The 19,260-nt window shown below is 44.4% G+C and overlaps 1 protein-coding gene across 4 annotated transcripts in view; it reads left to right on the top strand.

The window, feature by feature from the left end:
- The first annotated feature begins 1,118 nt into the window (after positions 1-1,118).
- CACNB2 (calcium voltage-gated channel auxiliary subunit beta 2) overlaps positions 1,119-19,260 on the top strand; it is a 255,148-nt gene continuing 237,006 nt past the window's right edge. For 2 of the 4 annotated variants that reach the window (XM_055708407.1, XM_055708406.1), the window contains exons 1-2: positions 1,121-1,319; positions 12,492-12,584. In XM_055708407.1, coding sequence (XP_055564382.1) covers positions 1,221-1,319; positions 12,492-12,584 — 192 coding nt within the window. In that variant the 5' untranslated portion in view covers positions 1,121-1,220. Of the gene's footprint in view, positions 1,320-12,491; positions 12,585-19,260 lie in introns of all 4 variants that reach the window. The other 2 variants (XM_055708405.1, XM_055708408.1) reach the window with 2 other exon arrangements.

Below are 19,260 nucleotides of genomic sequence, written 5' to 3'. Positions count from 1 at the left end.
ACCGATTTTTCACTGCTCACCACCAACCGGTAAGAGGTTTCACCATCAATCACAGAGTGCTACCGAAACCCTAAGCCTCCCCTCTGGTGCTGTGTGGGGACATGGCTGCGACCCGCGGGCCATGGCGAGGGGCTGCAGGCCTTCCTGCGCCATCGTCCCCGCCACAGGCCGTGGTGCTGTTACGCGGTCGGAAGGCTCAGTCTCCGCCAGGACAGCCATAAAGTTGGATTTTGCTTCCAAGCAATGAACGACAGATCATTGCAGGGCTGGAGGGTGATTTTCCTGGGCCAGGTTTTGAACAGGTCTTTCAAGCAGCCGCCTGCGGGACACCTGGTAACACCGCAGTGCTGCTAAGGAGCGTATAAAACCAGTGGGCTTCACCTCGCCTGCCAGACAGGCGCTACTCATCCCTTGCCGGTACGCACACGGGACTCTCCGAGGAGTACATGCAGAAACCGTACCAACGGGACGGGCCTACGGCACGTTACCCCTGGAAAGCGCAGGTTTGTTCCCTGAAGCGACCTTGCCTCGGGCCCCGGTACGAGCCGAGACATGCGATGCCGCACGGGCAGGGCCGCGGGAGGGTCCCCCTGCCCCCACCGCTCTCCCGGCCGCGCCCGGCGGGCGCCCCCCCGCCCCGCCCCCGAGCCGCCGGGAACTGCCCCGGTGCGGGAACTGCCCCGGTGCGGGAACTGCCCCGGTGCGGGAACTGCCCCGGTGCGGCAGCGGGAGCGGGCCCCTCCCGCCCTCGGCCACGGCCGCGCCGGAGCTGACCCGGCCCGGCGCACGCCCACCGGCCGGCCCACCCTCCCGCGGCCCGGCGGGGAAAGCAGAGCGTGCCGCCCCCCCGCGCCCCCAGCCCCAACTTTCTCGCCCGCCCCTGCGCCGCCCGCCGCCCCCGCCCCGCGGCGCCCGGCGGGTGCGGGAGGGAGGCGGGGAGGGAGGCGCCGCCCGGCCGCCGCCGGGAGGGAGATGCTCGTTGTCACTTTCCCTCTTCGCCACGCGCCGCCCCCTGCCCTCCCCCCGCGCCCGGCGGCGGCGGTGCCCCGTCCCCCGGCGCCGCGCCGCGCTCTCCCCGCCGGCAGCAGCCAGGGCCGCGCCACCGCCCGTGCCCCCCCCGGCATGGCCGGGCGCTGAGGGGCGCCCCCCGCCCCGCCCCGCCCCGGCTCGGCTCTGCCCCGCCGAGGGGCTCGGCGCCCAGCCGCCCGCGCTGCTCGCCAATGGTCCAGAGCGACATGTCCAAATCGCCTCCCAGCCCGGCGCAGGAGGTGCAGATGGAGCTGCTGGACAATCCCCTGCCCGCGGCGGCGGCGGCGCAGGTACGGCGCGGGCGGCGGGGCCGGGCCGGGCGCGGCGGGCTTCGCCCCGGGGCGGCGGGCGGCGGGAGGGGGCGGCGGGCGGCGGGAGGGGGCGGCGGGGCTGCCGGCACGCCCCGTCCTTCAACTTCGGGTCCCCAACGCCGGAAAAGTTTGCGGCTCCCCCGAGGCGCCCGGCGCCCCCCGCCCCCGCCAGATGCCGCTGAGTTACCGCGCGCGGCGGGACCTCCTGCGGCGGGAGGGACCCCGCGGCCCGGGGTGGGGGCGGGGGCGCGGCGCCCTCGGGGCGCTCTCCCGTGCACGCATCACGCGCCCTGGCAGGCCACGGCCGCTTGTCCCCGCTCCGGTGACCTGTTGTGCCTGTACCTGATGCTCACCGCGCACTGCTTGAAGCCCCCCCCCCCCCCCCGGCTGCACGGGCTGCGGGCAGCCGGTGTGCGTGGGCTGCGGCGATTCCCGCTGGCTGGCTGAGCAGGAATTTTGGGGGAGCTGAAGGTGTGGAGCACGCTGCAGGTTCCAGCTGCTGGATCAGCCTGCAGCGGGCGGTTGTGCGGGCGTCGCCGAAATTTTAACGACTCGGACCGCGTGCGCTGCGTTCAGGTGGATGGATGAAGAGAGGGAGGCAGGGTACAGATGTTCTTACACTTGGTAAAGACTGTATGTTTTGAAAGGTGATTCCTGTTTAATGTATGAATGTTGCATAATATCTTCGAGTTTGCAATAGTTGGCTACAAAGACTTATGGTGCTATTTTTGAACCCAGTAAAAGGGTGGTAAAATCTACGTGAGTTTTAAATTACAAACACACTTGTTCTTGTTAGGACAGAGTTTTCTTCCTTTTGGAGTAGCAGTTTTTATTTCTGCTGCCAAAGCTAATCTCCAGTGCTTTATTTTCTTTGAGGAGGTGGTCCAGTTTCATCACGGAAGCACTTGATTGCCAGAGGAAAATGCTGTCAGTCTGTCAAAAGACTCACTAATTGATCTTTACTTACTGGGAACCAGTGACAGCAGAACAAAATCCAGGCACTGAAACAGAGACTAAGTTAAGCTAAAAAAAAAAAAAAAGTGTCTCTTTGGATGTGAATCTGATTGCAGCCTCCAAGTGCAGAACAGACATTTCAGTAGGGCCATATGCGTTGCCAGCTTCTCCAGAAGCAGTGGCAAGGGAACTAATTTCTGACCTACAAATCCTCCCCTTTTTATATCTTTTCAGCCCTAAGCACAGAATCGGAAACTGTCAAATCATACGGTGCCTCTCTGCTGTGGGCAAATGTCAAATACTGATCATAAAATTGATTTTCACGCCTCCTTTTAACTGGGCATAAAGAACCTCTGTTTAGAGAGGAAGGATAGTTTGCTAACACCCACGTTATTTATGTTTCAGTTGAAGTACTTATATTCTGTTCCACAGAACTGGTTTTGCAGCCCAAAATACCCAGTTTTTAAGACAGATAAAATGCAGCTTTTTAGTTCAGGGAATGTTTTTCAGTTTTCGGAACCAAAGCCATTAGGCAAAACAAGAATCGTATCTTCTCCATATGTACATATTCTAGCCAAACATAAACCTTTGGTGTAGAGGAGATAACACTGTGGAATCAAAAGAGCCCTTTGGCTGAATAATTAATGCTAGTTAATTCGTTAGCATGCACGGCATTGAGAGACATTTTTTCTGATTTGAATTTTTGCTCCATTAATGTGACTTCCAAAAAAATCAATATTGTAAGATCGTGCTGCTTTAGAACATGCTCACAGTGAGGAGAGGCTTAATGAGAACATGTGAATCATCAAGTAGATTTCCTACGGGTACTCCAGTTATGCCCACTGCTATCTTTTTCACTAAGGTACTTGAGTTATTAGTCCTAGAAACATTTCATGCCAAGTAATGTGTCAGGAAAAAAACCCAACGACGTGTGATATTACTTCTAAAAGTATTCTCTCTGAGGTGCTACTTCTGGGAATTATGATTTAGCGAAATATAATTGGAGAGCCTTTGTAGGCTTTGTAACAAGCCTCAAAATTTCTCTCATCCAAGAATTTTACTTTTGCAAAGCCGAGGATTTCTTTTAACCTGGCTGTACATCACGGTCGATACCTTGGGATTGTGCCTGTCCATCCATTCTGACCAGACTTGTCATCACTTGGCAGAGTGAATGTCGTTAACACTCTAGAAGTAGTTACTCTTAAAAGGTAGTAAAATATATGAAACATTCCTAGGTAGCCTCTGTGTAAAATCTATTTCCAATTTTCACAATGCATTTTCCTAACAAAAATAAAATCCCTAGGTGTTGATCATGACAGTTCTACTCTCCCTGGGAAGTTATTTGCAATGGGGACAAGGTATTAATGTGTTATTCTGTACTACCTAAAATTCTGTGGCTTTTAGGTCCGTATTACTCTAAAAACATAGTTCTAGGTACTCACTGTGATCCCAGTCCAGGTGGGGTTGCGGTATAGTTTCAGGTGTCCAGTTTTACCCAAATGAATGCACATGCTAACAGCTACACTGTGGAGTTACTCAAACGTCCAGGTATATGTCAGTGCAAAGTGATAGTACTAGGTGTGGCCCTTTTTTACTAAGATCAGCATCTGATCTTCTGAAATCGTAAAACAAGCAAACTCTGTTCAAATGCATCAGTGTTTGATGATCAGTATCTGTTTTATCAAAAATCAACTCCAGTCTTCTTTTTAATTCTTTATTTCAAGAACCCCTTAATTCTAGGAAGTTGAATTAGTAGCATAATAAAGTTAATAATTTGAATTAACCCAGATGCTGTGCTGTTTTGTTGGTATTATAACATAGCATATTAATGCCTTTCATGGTAACTCTTTTCTTCTCTTTTCCCTTGCTCCCATGTAGTTTTTTTCTGATTCTACTTCCAAGTCCCCCAGTCACCAGAAACCATTAGATTCAGAATCTGTTGCTATTTTCTCATCATAAGGCTGCCTGTGTTGTGTCATAGGAACAGTTGTAGCAAATCAGATCAGTGAATTATACAAGATGTTTTGAAGAAAATGTAACAAAACCTTGTATCAAGCAATGACAGACTACCTCGTGGACGAAGCTATCTTACCCTGAATGAATTCTTCCCTATCCCTCATTATTTTCCTCCTGTTCTTTTTCTTGCCTTCTTATGCGTCATCTCTCAGTGCAGGTCCTAAACCTGACACATTTTAAATTATAACGGTTCTCTTCTTGTTTGTTTTCTTCAGCTCTTTCACTTGCCTTTAGATTTCCTCTGTGCCCTGATAATGTTGGATGTGCTTCCCCCTTCCAAGTCTAAAGGCTTCGTCATCCCAGGAGTGCTTGGCTCCAGCTGGCCAGATTGCGTTGCTGGAGGTAAACTGCAGGCATGGGGTTAGGGACAGGCTTGTTCAGTTTTCCTTCTGGATTGACTGCAATTATGTTAATGTGGATTTTAGAGTAACGTGCACGTGGTGACTCCAGAATATCAGCTTAGTTATTTGGCCTTAGCACTGACTGTTGTCCTTTCTGGATTTCCACAGCACCATCCCTTCACTGCCTGTTTTCTGGTGATGGGGAATGGAAAGAATAGCTGGGGATTTATTCTCAGCAGGTTAATCACACTGCCCTCTGCTGCTCTCTTCAGCCGAGTTGATTTACCGCAATTCATACTGTGTTTACCTATTCATCAAAGAAACATTTTGCAGCAGCGTCGTTCCCAGTACTGACTTGCAAAAATACTTTGCAAGCCATAAACAAACGAAATTTATATCCCTTTCCTTACTTAAATAATAACAATAACCGTTCATTATAGATGCATGGAAGGTTTTACTCTCTTCTGGCAGCATCCCTAGATAAGCCAGATCCAGTGTGGCAGCAGCTCAGCAGAGTATATACAAATGAAGAGATGAAATCCAACTCCATTCATTGGACTTTCTCATGGTCCTCAGCAAGAGGTAGTGTTTTCTCTCCTGATGTGGTAACCTTACTCCTTACTGGCCAAAATAAATTTTAATAGTCTCTCACTGAGGAAAGCTCTTCAGGTGTCAGCTGTTACTTTTCTGATGATTCTCCTCTGCTACTTGGATTTATTTTGCGTTGTCCTGAACTCTTTCAGTACTAGGTGATATTGCACGCTTATCTCTTCCAGAGACATTTATTTGCCACCTGGGTATTAACACATCATCAGCATCTATGGGCTATCATAATTGTTTTTCACATTTTCCTAGAGCCTAAAATCCCTCTGAAACAATTCAGAAGTTTCAGTCCTAACTTATTTGCATATCTGGTAACCATCTTCTGGAGGTGATTGCTGGTTTTGTCTTCTTTTGTCTCTAGGCTTACAATTTCAAACTGTTATGGATGAAAAGTTCCTGTACTCTTCCAAGGCTGGCTTCTCTGGAGTCTCAGTTACTTCTCTTCTGCTTCTTTTACTTGGTTCTTTCCTGTGCCAGGATAGAAGAATTTCAAAATAACACAGAGCAACCAAAATTGCCCTCCCTCCTCGCAGGGCCTGCCTTAGCCTCTGTCAGCAAGGCAGCAGACCCTTATCAGGGGGAAGCTTCCCCATAGCTGGCTGTTGCTCCCTGCAGATACCTTTCTGTCACAGCATCAGATCTCTGTTTGCTTGTGTAAGGCAAATACAGAAATCCACGGAGAGCAGGTGGGGAGGAGCAGGCACGTGGCCTACAACTTGGCTGCCAGTCTCCAAAGGCTGCAGGAGGCACAGCAGGGTTGGGCATGAGCTTCAATGCCTTCCGCTGTTGCGTGCTCCTGTTTTGCTGAGCTGGGAGCAGATGTCTTCATCACTGGTGTTAAGGGGAGATGTGCAGCAGGTTTGCACCGAGGTGGGTTCCCAAGCCACTGGGAGGGAGGAGAGCAGGCCAAGTCCCCTACGCCTTGTCTGGCAGGTGGAAACTGCCAGGTGACCTGGTCTGGGGCCAGGGTGAGAGCACTGGGAGATGGCTTACAAGTGAAGGAACTGGTGAGAATTAGGCTACTTCTGGCTGTAGTATTGGCAAGGTGTTATCACAGGCCAGCAGAAAAGAGCAACAAAGATTTAACCCTGTTACAGGTTTCTCAGCAGAAATGGTTTTCTTTTTTTATGGGGGAAAAAGAAGCATCTGTCAAATACTTATTTTTGGATTATGTATGCAAGTCTGGATAAATAAAGTATTTGTAGAGGGTTTTTTCTGTGGGGTTTTTTGTTTGTTTGTTTGGTGTAGGTGGAGGATTTCATAAAAGGACTGTGGAATGGACTTAACAGACTCATCAATGTAGCTTGCTTGAACTTGATGACTGTATATGGAGATCCTCAATTTGGTAGGATTCCTGAAGGGAAGCCTTGTCTTTTCTGAATCGTGTCCTGAAAGCAAAGAAATAGTTTGAAGAAAACCAGGCTTTATAACCTAACCTGGGGATTCTTCTCTGCTGTGGGGACATGAATGTGTGCTCCTCAGGCAGCGTCTTCACTGAAGGTATGTCACAGGGCTGCGTGCCTGTCACAGGACTGCACTGATGTTGACCTTGTAGGGTGACCTGAAACCCCAGCCCTGAGATGGAGGCAAGCCAGGATATATTGCTGTGTCCAACATTGCCCTGTTGCCCCTGTTCTCATCATGGAATGGGGCTGGGGAGCGGTAGGGAGCTCCTCACCAAGGTCTATGTACGTCTTCCAGCCCTTGGCTGTACTGTCAGAAGGTTGACCTCCCCTCCTTTATGAGATTAGTGTGGTTTGTGGTGCAAAGATCAGAAATACTCACATCTCTTTCTGTAGCTGAACTTCTATATCCACATACATGCAGTTTGTGTTGTTTGGGTACGGGGGTTTACAGTTACACAGCCGATGCTGGAGGCTACACCCCCGGGTAGCTGAAGGGAATTGATTCTGAGTGCTGGCAAGCCCAGCCGGTGACTGGAGTGGGCTCAGGAGGTCTGACCTACAGGAACATTGTGTTGCTTGTTCTAAGGAGTTAATTAAAGTGGCAATAGCTTGTTCTTCTAAGAGGTGGATGGAGCTGGATGCGTATGTTCTACACTGTCCCTGCATGCTATTCTTCTTCTGGGACATGGGCATTTTTAAATATCTTTCAAAGCTTTTGCATGGGAAGGAAAAATGCTCAGGACACTCTTTCATTTCTGACTTTTCTAGTGATTCTGTAATCCTTCAGAGGGTCACTCTTTACTTTTGATTCTTTTGATCCTTGTAATTGGTCATTTGTTCATCAGAGATTGTGTAAGCTTCATTCCAGCTCTGAATTTTTATTTTCTGGTTTTGTTCTCTCCAGTTCCTTTCTTGCATCTTTGTTTCGAGACCTGACTTGACATCAATGACCGCTGTCTAAGTCTTCTGCGTCTTTCCTTTGTTCTTTGAAGGAGACCAGCAAGCTAGTTTTTAAGGGTTTATTTTTGCCACCTGCCATCAGTCTCCATGACTGGTGCTATGATAATTAGTGAAGGTTCAGGCTCACCATGTGTATAGTCCTCACCACTGCGCTGATATAAATTACTATTGGAGTGGTTACTGGTGAAGGGCATTTTAAGACTCACTGAAGATGAGCTGTAGCTAGTTGGTAATTTTAAATGTTTTGTATTTCCTCTTCCAGGTGATAGTATTTTGCCTACAGGGGTAAACCATGCCTTCTGTTTGCTGTGTGTGTTAGAGGATTAAATGTTACGGATGCATGCTCTTCATGTGTTGAGGCAAAACCTCATTAAAATTAAAGGGTTTCACTGACCAACATTGATCTCATCTTTTGCAATAACAAGTAATTGTGTAAGAAACCTAATTATCAGGAAACTGCTAAGCATGCCTGTAATGCTTCATATGCTTTCCATATGTTGGATTACATGGGCTGGATAAAGGTTGCACAGTGTACTTTGACGTCAGAGTTGGGAAGCAGAGAAGCAGTATTTCTTTGCTTTATTAAGACTGTTGATGTGTTGATGAAATGTTTTTTACAGGATTACTTTGATAGGTTTGGTTTGGTTTTGTCTTTTTTTTTAAAAAAAGTTTCATATTGTCTGCCAGGTATTTTAAGAAACTGTAGAACGTAAATGCGTGTGTTGTGTTTCTCATCTCTAGCAACTCAGCCAATTTTTAAAAATAACTTCACACATCTAACTAATAAACCAAGCTACAGTTTTGATCTTGTAAACACTTACATGTACACATAACTTTGTGTAAGATGTTCTGCTGAAATCCAGTGAGAATGTTCCTGTCAGCGAACTGTTTGTATAAACAGGCTTGTTCACAGGGCTGGAGTTGGCTGTATTAAAATCAGCTGGGGCAATGATGGTGTGCCATAGGCAGTCGGTTGTGTTGGGTTTTGAGATTTTACCACTGGGCACCGTGTACTGAGGTGCAGAGACATTTAGTCCCTTATGGTGGTTCTGTTCGGTACAGCTACTGTGTAGTTCAAGAACAACAGCCCCGTGTTGGTGCTTTTACTGGCCAATGTCCGCACATCATGATTCAGCTCTTTATTTTTAGCTACTTAATTGCAGCCAACTGCTGCACAGAACACAGATAAGGCAGCTAATTTTAATATGAAAATCACAGTAACATATTGGGTTCATTGTTAAAAAGAATTATCTTTTTTTGGTTTTTCGCAGAATTGAAAGTAACTGGTAGATTTTTAAATTTATTTTTTTTTTGTACAAAGGTCTTGTTCTCACATTAAGATCTTATGGAAAAAATACAGTCAAAAAAGCAAAACAATGCGTATGACAGAACGAGTATTCATGATTCTCCACATGACAGAGACAGTTAATAATTTTTAAAAATTTGTTAAAATCTGGTTTGTTTATGGAAGACTTACCTCGTTTTTAGAAGAAAGTTTCAGGCATTTCTGACTGTGGGAATAAGCTTGGAAGGGCTGGAAGATGAATGTAATCCCAGATTAGCATCCTTTACAATAATGAGAAGAGTCATCAAATCCCACTTTTCCCATGTGCTGAAACTGCTCCCCTTTCCTCTGATTCACAGTCGGACTGTACACAGCAGCAGGTGTAAAACCGACTCCCTACGCTGCGTAGCCGTGGCCTGTCACCATGTCAACTGTTTTTTATGTGTCTAAAGTTAGTATTTAGCTTGTGCTCCTGATTAGTTTCCATTCATATCAGACTAGAACAAAAATGTGCATGCTGCTGTGCACAAAAAAACCCCAACACTGAAAAATCGAGGTGAGTTTCAGTCTGAGCCGCATCTGCTGTGTGGTGTTGCCCAAAGTTAATGCTTTTAGTTGTTGTTGTGCAGGTAGAGAAGTGTGCGTTTTATCTGTATTTGTAATGTGTTTTTATTCTGCGCTTGTTTTATCCTCATCACTCTAGACACTCTTTAGTCTAGTCCCTCTTTAGCCTTTGTAGTAAATTTTTGTGTTATAAAACTGAATGCTATGATTCTGTAAACAAAATAAATATTGTCGAGACCAGGTACAAATACAAAAAATGTGACTGTGAAAGAGAACATGTGAACATTTTTTCTAGTGTCTCCTTGGGGATTACACTATTACATTACTTATGAAATTGCATTATATAGATGCTTTATATTCTTGTGCAGTGGTGTGACTGTTAAGAATTCCTTATTTTTTGTAAGTATCTTTCCATATTTTTCCACAAAAATTGAGGAAAACAGAGTCAGAATGTTGGTGGATAACTACTGGTAGCAGTAGTTACAAGCTACTTTTTATTATTACAGATCTATAAAGACCTTTCTATTATAAAAGAGTTCTTACAGAAATGCAACCATGTAAAGTCATTCCTCATTCCATTTTAATTTTACATGTTGTGATCTACTGGGTTACAGTTCTAGACTTATCAGAAAGCCCTATTTTCTTCCCAATAATGTGTAGCATGCTGATTTTTATATAGTTCTGCCTTAACCAATGTGTGTACTATCGATTCATGTGCCTTTCAGAAACTTCTTGCATGGTTTATTTATGGTTTTATAAAAATTGTATGAGTTTGGCAAAATATATTTCCCATAAATCTGTATTTTGGGGGAAAATCATTGCTTGTCTCCTAAGTCATTGTTAGTTCAGTGACATAACAGATACTAAATCATTTTTGCTGAGAATCAGCAGCAGGCTGACAGATCTATTGTAACTTGAGTCATTCTTTCTAAAAGCTTGGTATAATACTAGATTTCAGGCACTGCTCTGAACTTGCCCAGAATCAACACTTATCATCCAGATACAGCCTGAGGTCATTCTCTTGCATCTCATGGTGGCAGCTTACCTGGAATCGTCCACTTGACAAATGACCTGAAGTTAGTAGTGGCTGTCATCCTCCTCAGTTACTCTTAGCTTGCAAAATATTTCATCATACCTTCATGTGTTACTGCTAAGAGCTAGAGCTCGGATTCTGAAGTCATCATCTTAAAAATGTACCAGTATGAGGTTTTCAGTGTGCCTGTGAGGCTCCCTGCTATGAGAACCGATGGGACTGGGGCCCAGAGCTCAGCATGGTGCTCTGAAGATTGCCCAAGACCGGGGAAGGACACGCGTTGTGCACCCAGGCAGAGTTTTATCCAGGGTTTGCTGCATCAGGACTGGGCTGTCAGGAGTGTTGCATTGTAACACGTGCGCGGCCATGTGCTCCAACAAGCTGGTCATGAATTTCTCATCGTGCCTAGACCTGGGGCCAGCAGTGGCTTATGGCCAAAGCCAACAGCTCGATGCGGATACATGGACTTGGAATCCTAGGAAATAATAGTGGATAAATAATGTAATTTATTAGTGTGATATCTCGAGATACCAGCGCACTAGTACCTTGTTATCAAGGGGCTTTTTGTTGTTGTATATTTTACAATAAAAATGAGGTTTCTGTAAAGGAATTTTTATTTGTGGGAGAAGGATTGCGAGATAGTATGGGGGAGGATATGAAAATACTGTCTGAAAATTTAGCATGTAGGTGATGGAGGCTGATGTTTGGTTTTGTGAGGTTGGTTTTTTTCCCCTCCCTGAGTTATTGTGGAACTTGAAAGTTTATTGCTGAATGCAAGATGAGAGCTAAGATTGGGCACAGGCCAAGGCAGGCCTTGACAGTGATGACAAAGACCCTGTTTATTGCAGGGAACTCTGGGAGGTATCTAAAGACAGGAGACAGGATCCAGAGGGATGGATTAGTAAAATGACATTTACAGCAGCATGATGAGTGAGCAAAAAAATATTGCATTTATCAACCTCGAGGAAAGTAATGTTTGAAGTAGTCAAGTCATAATTTTGATGTAAGTTTAGATGAATTTAAACGATGTGACTAGATAGAAAGGGCTGTCTCAATTTAGGTGCGCAGAACAAATCTGTGAGATTTTGCTGTACCCAGGAGGGATGCCCTGGGAAGGTTCTGAGAAGATGTCATGGCATGGTTTACAGTCACCACAAAAATAACTGGTTGCTAATAGTGTTCTTTAAACTCTTTCATGTTTTTTGAAATTTGTTTTATGATATTTATTGACGGTCCATATTTGTGGCACAAAACAAGTAGCTTTGGGGCAGTGGGTTTGAGCCATTTGCTGTGTTTCTAAACCATAGTTCGGTAATTTTTGCTTCAGCCAGCCACTGCTTTCTCTTGGTGTCCTTTTGATTTCCTAATAGATAAAAATGAAGCCTTGCTTTTTAGTTGTATGTTATCCCTTTTTCAGTTACATGTTTATCCTTTTTTTTTTTATTGTTATACTGCTTTTACTTGAGCTTTAAAAAAATACATAAATATTATAAATTCTTCTTCCTTGGTTGTAAGGCTGTATCTGAACCAACAACTTGTTGGTCACTCCTTGCTGTTTCATGTTCCCTCAGCTGACGGCTCGTAGCTGTGATGCAGTGGAGACTGGTCCACTATCTCCTTTTCTAGCTTTTTTATAACTAGCTGCAAACCAAACTGTACTTTTTAATAATTTTTACTTGGATGAATACTACTATGGCTGTACAAGTCTATAAATGCTTCTCCAAAACTGAGTGTGGAAAAAAAAACCAAAAAAACCCAAACCATTCCGTACTCTGTTGGCCAAGCCTGGGTGTGTTGGTGAGCGCTTGCTCATATTGTCCCATCAGTTGCTTATTGAATATATGGCTTATTAATTGGCATGAAACTGATCATCTGAATCCCAGTTGGCCTAGGAGACACTGGTGATGCTTGTACTAAAAGCTTTCTGTGCAACACAAACTAATGTTATTCCTCTAATCTTTTTTTTTCTTTTTTTTTTTTTCCTTACAGTCTTACGGTAAAGGGGCAAGAAGAAAAAACCGATTTAAAGGATCAGATGGGAGTACATCTTCTGACACTACCTCTAACAGTTTTGTACGCCAGGTGTGTTGTTTTCAGCTTTTAAAAAACTGGATGAATTGCTGATGTTAATGTTCGAGGGTTTTTTTTCGCTAAATTGTCAAATCAATGAGTGATACTGGAGCCTGAGAAATAGCAGAAGTCTCTGCCGGCACAGTGAGAAATATTTAGTTGCTATTGTTTTGATCTTGGCAGGAAAATACTTTTTCATTTCTCATTCATTTCCATGTATAGTAGTTTTCATTATTTTTGTTACTCTAATGCCATCAGGTGATTAAAGCTGGAGGAGGAGGCAGTGTCTGATGGGAGTCCCTAAAGTGGCAACATTTGGGAAAAAGCATCAAAACCCTACCAGTCCTCAGGGTTTTCCTGCTTAAAATACTGCTGCGTGAGGCTGTGTTAACCAAGATCCTTTCCTCCCACATCCCAGTGTTATTTTAAGGCATGGGTTGGAGGGGAAATCCCTGGCAGTGTTTGTCCCCTTAGCACTGATGCTGAAAGGCCTGTAGAGGATGAAGTGGTGCTGTAGGCTCCCATGACCTGTGCCTGTGTGTGTGTCTCCTTCAAAGGGAGAGACCCAAGTGAAGCCTCGTGGGGATCCCAGACCTGTGTGATGCTTGGAGGGCAGCGCGATGTGGCCAAGAGAAGTGACAGGAAAAGCAGGGAAGGGTATCCAGAGCCCAGTGTGCTCTTTGGCTGCAAAACGGTGCTACTGAAGCTGTACTTTTGTGGCATGAGGGTGCGTTTTGATGTGCCTTATGGTTGACAACAACTTGTAGAGCATGAAGGGTACTCAGGGCATCACAGTGTCTCTGCCTGTGCGGAGTCTGAAATACAGTTCTTCATGCCCTGCTGATTTAAGCCATGATTTTGCAAATGTTGACTTTGTTGGAAGGCTTCTGGAATTCAGGAGGTTTTATTGCAGAGGTTTTGGTTTTGCCACAAGCAGACACCAGACCTTCTCTACCAGCTTGTCTTGCACGCTGTTCCATCTCAAAACATTTAATGGCTGCACTGCTGTTACATTGGTTGTATCAGTACACATCTTCTGTTTGCAAAATTCTTCTACTTTGTCCTACTGTGATCATGTCAGCAGATTTTGTGATAGGCTGTGCATTTGATCGTCAGGCCCCTATTACATTTCAGTGTCTGTTGGACATGGGCCTGAAATGTTAATTGATCAAGGGAGTTCTACAGTGGCACTAAACAATATGAAGGTGAAAACCCTTTATCAGTAAATTACTTATTTGAGACTCTTTGTCCTGTTTAAAAATACTCTGAAAAAGGAGTCCAAGTAGTGTTTGGGAGCAGCAACAGGATCTCCCAGTTCCATGGAATCTTTGTAAGGAAATCTGTGTTGCTGTTTTCCTTAGCTCCTCGTGCATGTTGAATTCAGCCTAGAACATTTTTAGCAGAGTATGAGTGTTTATTTTACACTGGCTGCACATGGTTCTTGGCCTTTCTTGTTTACCTAAATGGAGTCTGATGTTGGTCTCAAATACCTCTTCTTGCTGTCATGAGGGCGAGCAAGGCCAAGAGGATGTAGCACAAGGAGGTGGATCATCAAACTACATGTAGATGTTAGAGGTGGATTTCTGCAGTCAGTGTAGATCTGGTTGGCTCTATAAACTGTGGGGCATGATTTATCAAATCTGCAAAACAGAACATAAAACAGGGTTGGTGAACTGTACTCTAAATGTGTCTATATCTTTCCCAGGGCTGTAAAGGAAGCATAGAGTGTGACTACCTCAAGTGTAGATTTTACAGAAAAGATTTATGTATTTCCCTGAAATAACTTCAAATTTAGTAGTTAAGCAAGTGATAGAATGCAAATGACTGAAAGGTAAAATAGGCTTCTGTGGAAAACCAGAGATGTGAGAGACTGCCGAAGCAAAACTCAGTTTTGAAATGGTATTGTCACTGAAGATAATGAAGGGATGTTAATGGATAAATATGTTATGTAACATTGTCTAAATTTAAAAAAAGAAATCATCACAAAACATTCCTAGTAAGTAACGTACAGGCAGAGCTGTTCGAGTTGCAGCAGATGTATGAGAAAAGCGTCTCTTCACAGTTGCTGCCAAGAGGTTTATTTCGGAGCTTGGACTGTGTCTTCAACAGGCTTTCCTGCTCTGGTTCTCCTCCCCGGAAGCTTGGTTTTCTTCTGCACTAAGAATTGCCACCAGCATGACCAGGGTGCCCAGTGTCCCAGATATTAAACTGAATGGGTGTAGTTGCTTTCTGCCAGCTCAGCTGCCGTGCCCTTCTCAGAAGCTACCTGGGTATTGCATATTGCTTGTCACTGTCTTTCTTGGAGGATATTTTGCACAGTGTAAATGAACATAATTGTTTTGCCATAACCATTTACTTGCAGGAGAAAAACTGACTCCCAAGAATTTAGTGTTTCTCCTCAGATAGGTGACAGCTGCAGAAAAGCAGAGTGGACAAATGAATCCAAACTCAGTAAAATCAGTGACATATTTATTTTCTGGCTTTTTTTTTTTTAGTTATTTTATTGTAGTGCTATCTTAAAACCAGGAAGTAATTTTTTGCCTGAGGAGGGGTTTGTGGGTTTTTTTTGGTAGTGGTTTTGATCTAGATGTGGGATACTCACTCTCTGTTTTAGCCATGCTTATGATGCCTACTGTTACCTTTTTTTTTCTCCCACTTCCCCTTTTCCCCATCACTTTTTGTCTCCTTTCACATTCACTACTTAACTTGTTCTGCAACTTTTATATGCATCTCTACGATTACTCTTTCTGCACTCAAGAAGGAATCCTGGGGTTGTCCCGAACAATTATTGCTAAGGTCTGCCTGCATTCTTCATAAAGAGGAAAGACTATTTGGAAGGTGCTTTTACATCGTATTTAGCTGGCCTGTCCTTAAACTGCGAGAGCTGTGAGAGGCATGCAGGTTCTTGTCGTAAGTGTTGATGGAAAGTGGGCATTTCCTAACAGAGATATATATTGGTGCTGGATAAAAGAAGACAAATGTGTCTAGTCCTAAAGAAATGTTATGCCTGTGGAAGGTACTGTGCAAGAGCAAGCATATAGGATTTAGTCATTTTAATCCACAGAGCCACTGACCATTCAAGTTAAAGCTGCTGCAGGAGGGAGGGAGTTAGTATCTACTGCTTACATTGACAAAGCTTTATTGTGTCTGCATTTTACTGTTTCCTTAAGGACATGTGCACCTCTGGCTCCAGTATGTACCTGGCAAGTTTCTTGCAATGCGTATCAAATGCTACAGTAGTAAAAATAATGCCAAGTTAGTTTTATTTGAATGAGAGAGAACAAAGAAACATTTTATTAAAAATGCTTGAAAATTCCTGATGTTGTATGAAGAAAATGAAATGCACTCTGCACAGCCCTGTGTGCAATGATCTTTTCCATTTCAATCTGTTTTTCAGAGTGCTGCAACAGAGCAGAACAATCTATCTGGTATTGTTTCTAATGCATATGAAAGAAGCATTAAACCAAAGCAAGAGCATTTATACATATATATAAAACACAAATTTAAAAAATGTTCTTTTCAATCCTGTTAAACCTCCTGTGTGCTCTGAATTTTATCTGTTAATACAGATTTTTATTTCTGTTTCTTTTTACTTGTGACACTGTAAAACCTATGAGAGTTTAGGACCATGTTCTATTTGTTGGTTACCAAAAAAATGTGTTTAGTTTTGTCTCCAGAATATTATTGGTGAGCTTAAAAAATCGACATCTTGGCCTTCCTATCACTTGCCAGCAGCAACTGCTTGACTTTTCAGTAGCAGGATAGGGAAGAATTTTTTTCCCCCTCTGCTGTGTTGTGAAGTTGTATTGGCAATTAAGCAGTGTATTTGGAGAGCAGAAGCATCACTGCACACCAATCAGCTCCTAACTGACTTTAATCAGTTGTCTTCAGGGAGCTAAAGAACATTGTGTTATATAGTTTTCATCATCCTTTTTCAGTTTTGGCGTGATAAGCAGCTTGTTCTTAGGGATAGCTATGAAAGACTGAATTGGGTCTGATCTCTACTTGCTGCCATTTTGACTGATGCATAGTAATGATTTTGCTCCCAAGGGTTTTTTCAAAATACGGATCAGACAAAATGTTTTGCAGGCAACACTATGGTACTTCCCAGCAACATTATTTTAAGCAAATTGCATGTTCTGATAGCATTACATATTTTGTTGTTGTGCTTCTGGACCTGTCTTTGCTGAGATTTTATTTTAAATCCTAATGATTAATCACAGAGGCAGACGGAGTTGTTGGGATTTTTGTGTATTTTAAAGGCAGATTAGATTGTGAAATAGACTGGTAGACTATGGACTTACTGAAATATTTAAGATTTTTACAAATCTGTTTTTTTGACTTTAAATATTGGCTTGATGCCTGTTACACTGTGTTCACTCAAGAAACCAGCTATAAATAATTATGTAGGGAATTCATTATTCTGCTTTCCTCTAAGGACGTTTGCCTAGCTGTGTAATTACCTATTGAATTTTATGAATGGTAGAACTAAGATTTGCACTAAAAAATTATTTGAAAATATTGACTTAGTTTTGCTCATAAGCATGCCTCTTAAACTTGAGCTTACGGGAGAACTGAGCTGTGTCAGAAATGTATTCCTCCTCTTTAATTGCCACCCCCCACACCCCGATACAGAGCTCAGCTTTGACTTGTTTTCCTTTTCGTGAGGGGAAGAGCTTATGTGTTCAGCTCCTACACGCAGCCTGCCAGTGAGGCAACGCATTTACAGGCTGAGCTGCAGAGGAACTGCTGTGGAGTGGGCACAGATAATAGCTTTGGTCTTAATGCCCAGTGCTGACAATCTTATGCTGAAAACCTGCTTATGCTTCCTTTGCTAGGACTGCTCCTGCTTCTTGAAGACTACGTGCGAACGAGATTGTGGCTAGCCAGAAAATCTAAATGAATAATTGCAAAAAAACCCCCTCATTTGCAAATTAATATATTCTTACGTTCTTTGTGTGCCTCTGATTGAGACATGCCGTTTGTTTATGAGACAAGCAATGTTAATCAGTTTTTAGTCAAATCCAGTGAGGCTGTATTTGTTATGTTACAAAATCAGAGAACGTCCCTAGGAGTAGTACTAGTGTGGGAAAGCAACTATATTTTTGTTAATGTTTTTCTTCTCGTATGAAATATACCAAGTTCAAAGCGGAAGAGTGGGTGAAGCACTTGGTTGGGATTCATAAGAATGTGTCAGTTCAGCTGTTGATGCAGAGTTTCATTCATGGTTGGTACCTCAGTTCCTCAGTCACGCGGTAAAAAGCAGTTAGGTGGGGAGTGGGAGGAGGACAGGGGGCCCGGACTGCTGGTGTGTGGCTGGAAGAAGAAAGGGTGGAGGAAGGAGGAAGGGACTTTCCCTTCTGGTGGCAGTTGTGGAGCTGTGCTTTAGGGTCTGTAAACATGGGAAAATCTCATTAGGCTCATTGAGCTATAGATTTTCTCAGCTGTAGTAAGGGCTTGAAAAGTCTCCTTTTTTGGCCTGGAGAGAATAGAACAGATGCCCCTATAAAGCATGAGATTTTGGCACGCATGACTGGAGAGGAGATGGCTGAGAAAAACCCAGCGGAAGGGAAGTTCATTTGCGGACTTCGATGGGCCTTTTTTTTGCCTCAAATGGTTTCTAAGAATAGAAATCACAGTGCTGCCATGTGTTTAAAAATAACCACACACCCTCTAACCACAACAAACAGGCAAAACATCATAAAGCTCTTCTTACACGTCTGTTTGCTCTTCTTGTAGCAGGGTGTGAGAAAATTACACGGGGAACAACTAAATATAAAACTTTATTAAAAAATGAAGGATAGGAGCCCTCTTTGTAGCCTTGAATGGGCATACATGTTTGATGTTACTTTGCACGTGGCTGAAGTCAACGCATCCTTTTCCAAGCAGCAGTGGACATTTTGAAGATGAGGCTCATATCTGATGGCTGCTGAGCTGATTGCCAGCACTGCTTTTGAGCTTGCTTAAGATGATGGGTGGGTGTTGCGAGGTGTTTGAGAGGATGTATGTGGCCTCCTGCAAGAGGACGGGGGAGATGCGAGCCTTGAGGTGGGAGGTGGCATCCCCGCTGGTGACAGCTCTTGGACCATCTCCTTGGGCATTCTCATTGCTGCGGTCTCGTGTGTACCTCCTGGCTGCGTGCTTCTCCTCTGGGTCTGTCAGGGAGAGGAGAAATGGGGCTTTCCAGCTGCTCAGGGACTACCATAGCCTGCACTCAAGTTTGGCAGCGTTAGATGTGTCCCTTCATAGTGGGGCATTCAAAGGGTGTGACAGGACTCGTGCATCCCTTGGCCGTGTGGGATTTCTGCAGGTGCCAGGGCTGCCTCCGCGCTGCCGCTGCGAGGGAGGAGGAGGAGGCAAGGGCTTGGTTGCTCAGGCAGGTGGAGGTGTGAGGGTGTTTTCAGCACTTAGGCAAACTGATGGAGGTAAAGCATATAATCTTTGCGGGTTTGCTAAATACGCAGTTGGAGACTCCTCCGTCATAGAGCATGGCACTGGGAATGTGCAGAAGGGCTTAAACCTAACTGTGTGTTTAGGTCTTCTTTTTGGCCAAGTATCTTCATGACTGGTGATTGCTCTCTGGTGATCTCTGTCATGCAGTTTTGTGCTAATCAGGGTGTGCTTTGCATGAGCTGAACCTCTCAAAGCCTTAGAGCTTGCAGAGAACCTCCATGCCTGTATTTGCTGC

The sequence above is a fragment of the Falco cherrug genome, chromosome 4 (genome assembly GCF_023634085.1).
Source record: "Falco cherrug isolate bFalChe1 chromosome 4, bFalChe1.pri, whole genome shotgun sequence".
Classification (NCBI taxonomy): domain Eukaryota; kingdom Metazoa; phylum Chordata; class Aves; order Falconiformes; family Falconidae; genus Falco; species Falco cherrug.
The sequence above is the reverse complement of the archived record's forward strand: the minus strand, read 5'-3'. Positions and strand labels throughout refer to the sequence as shown.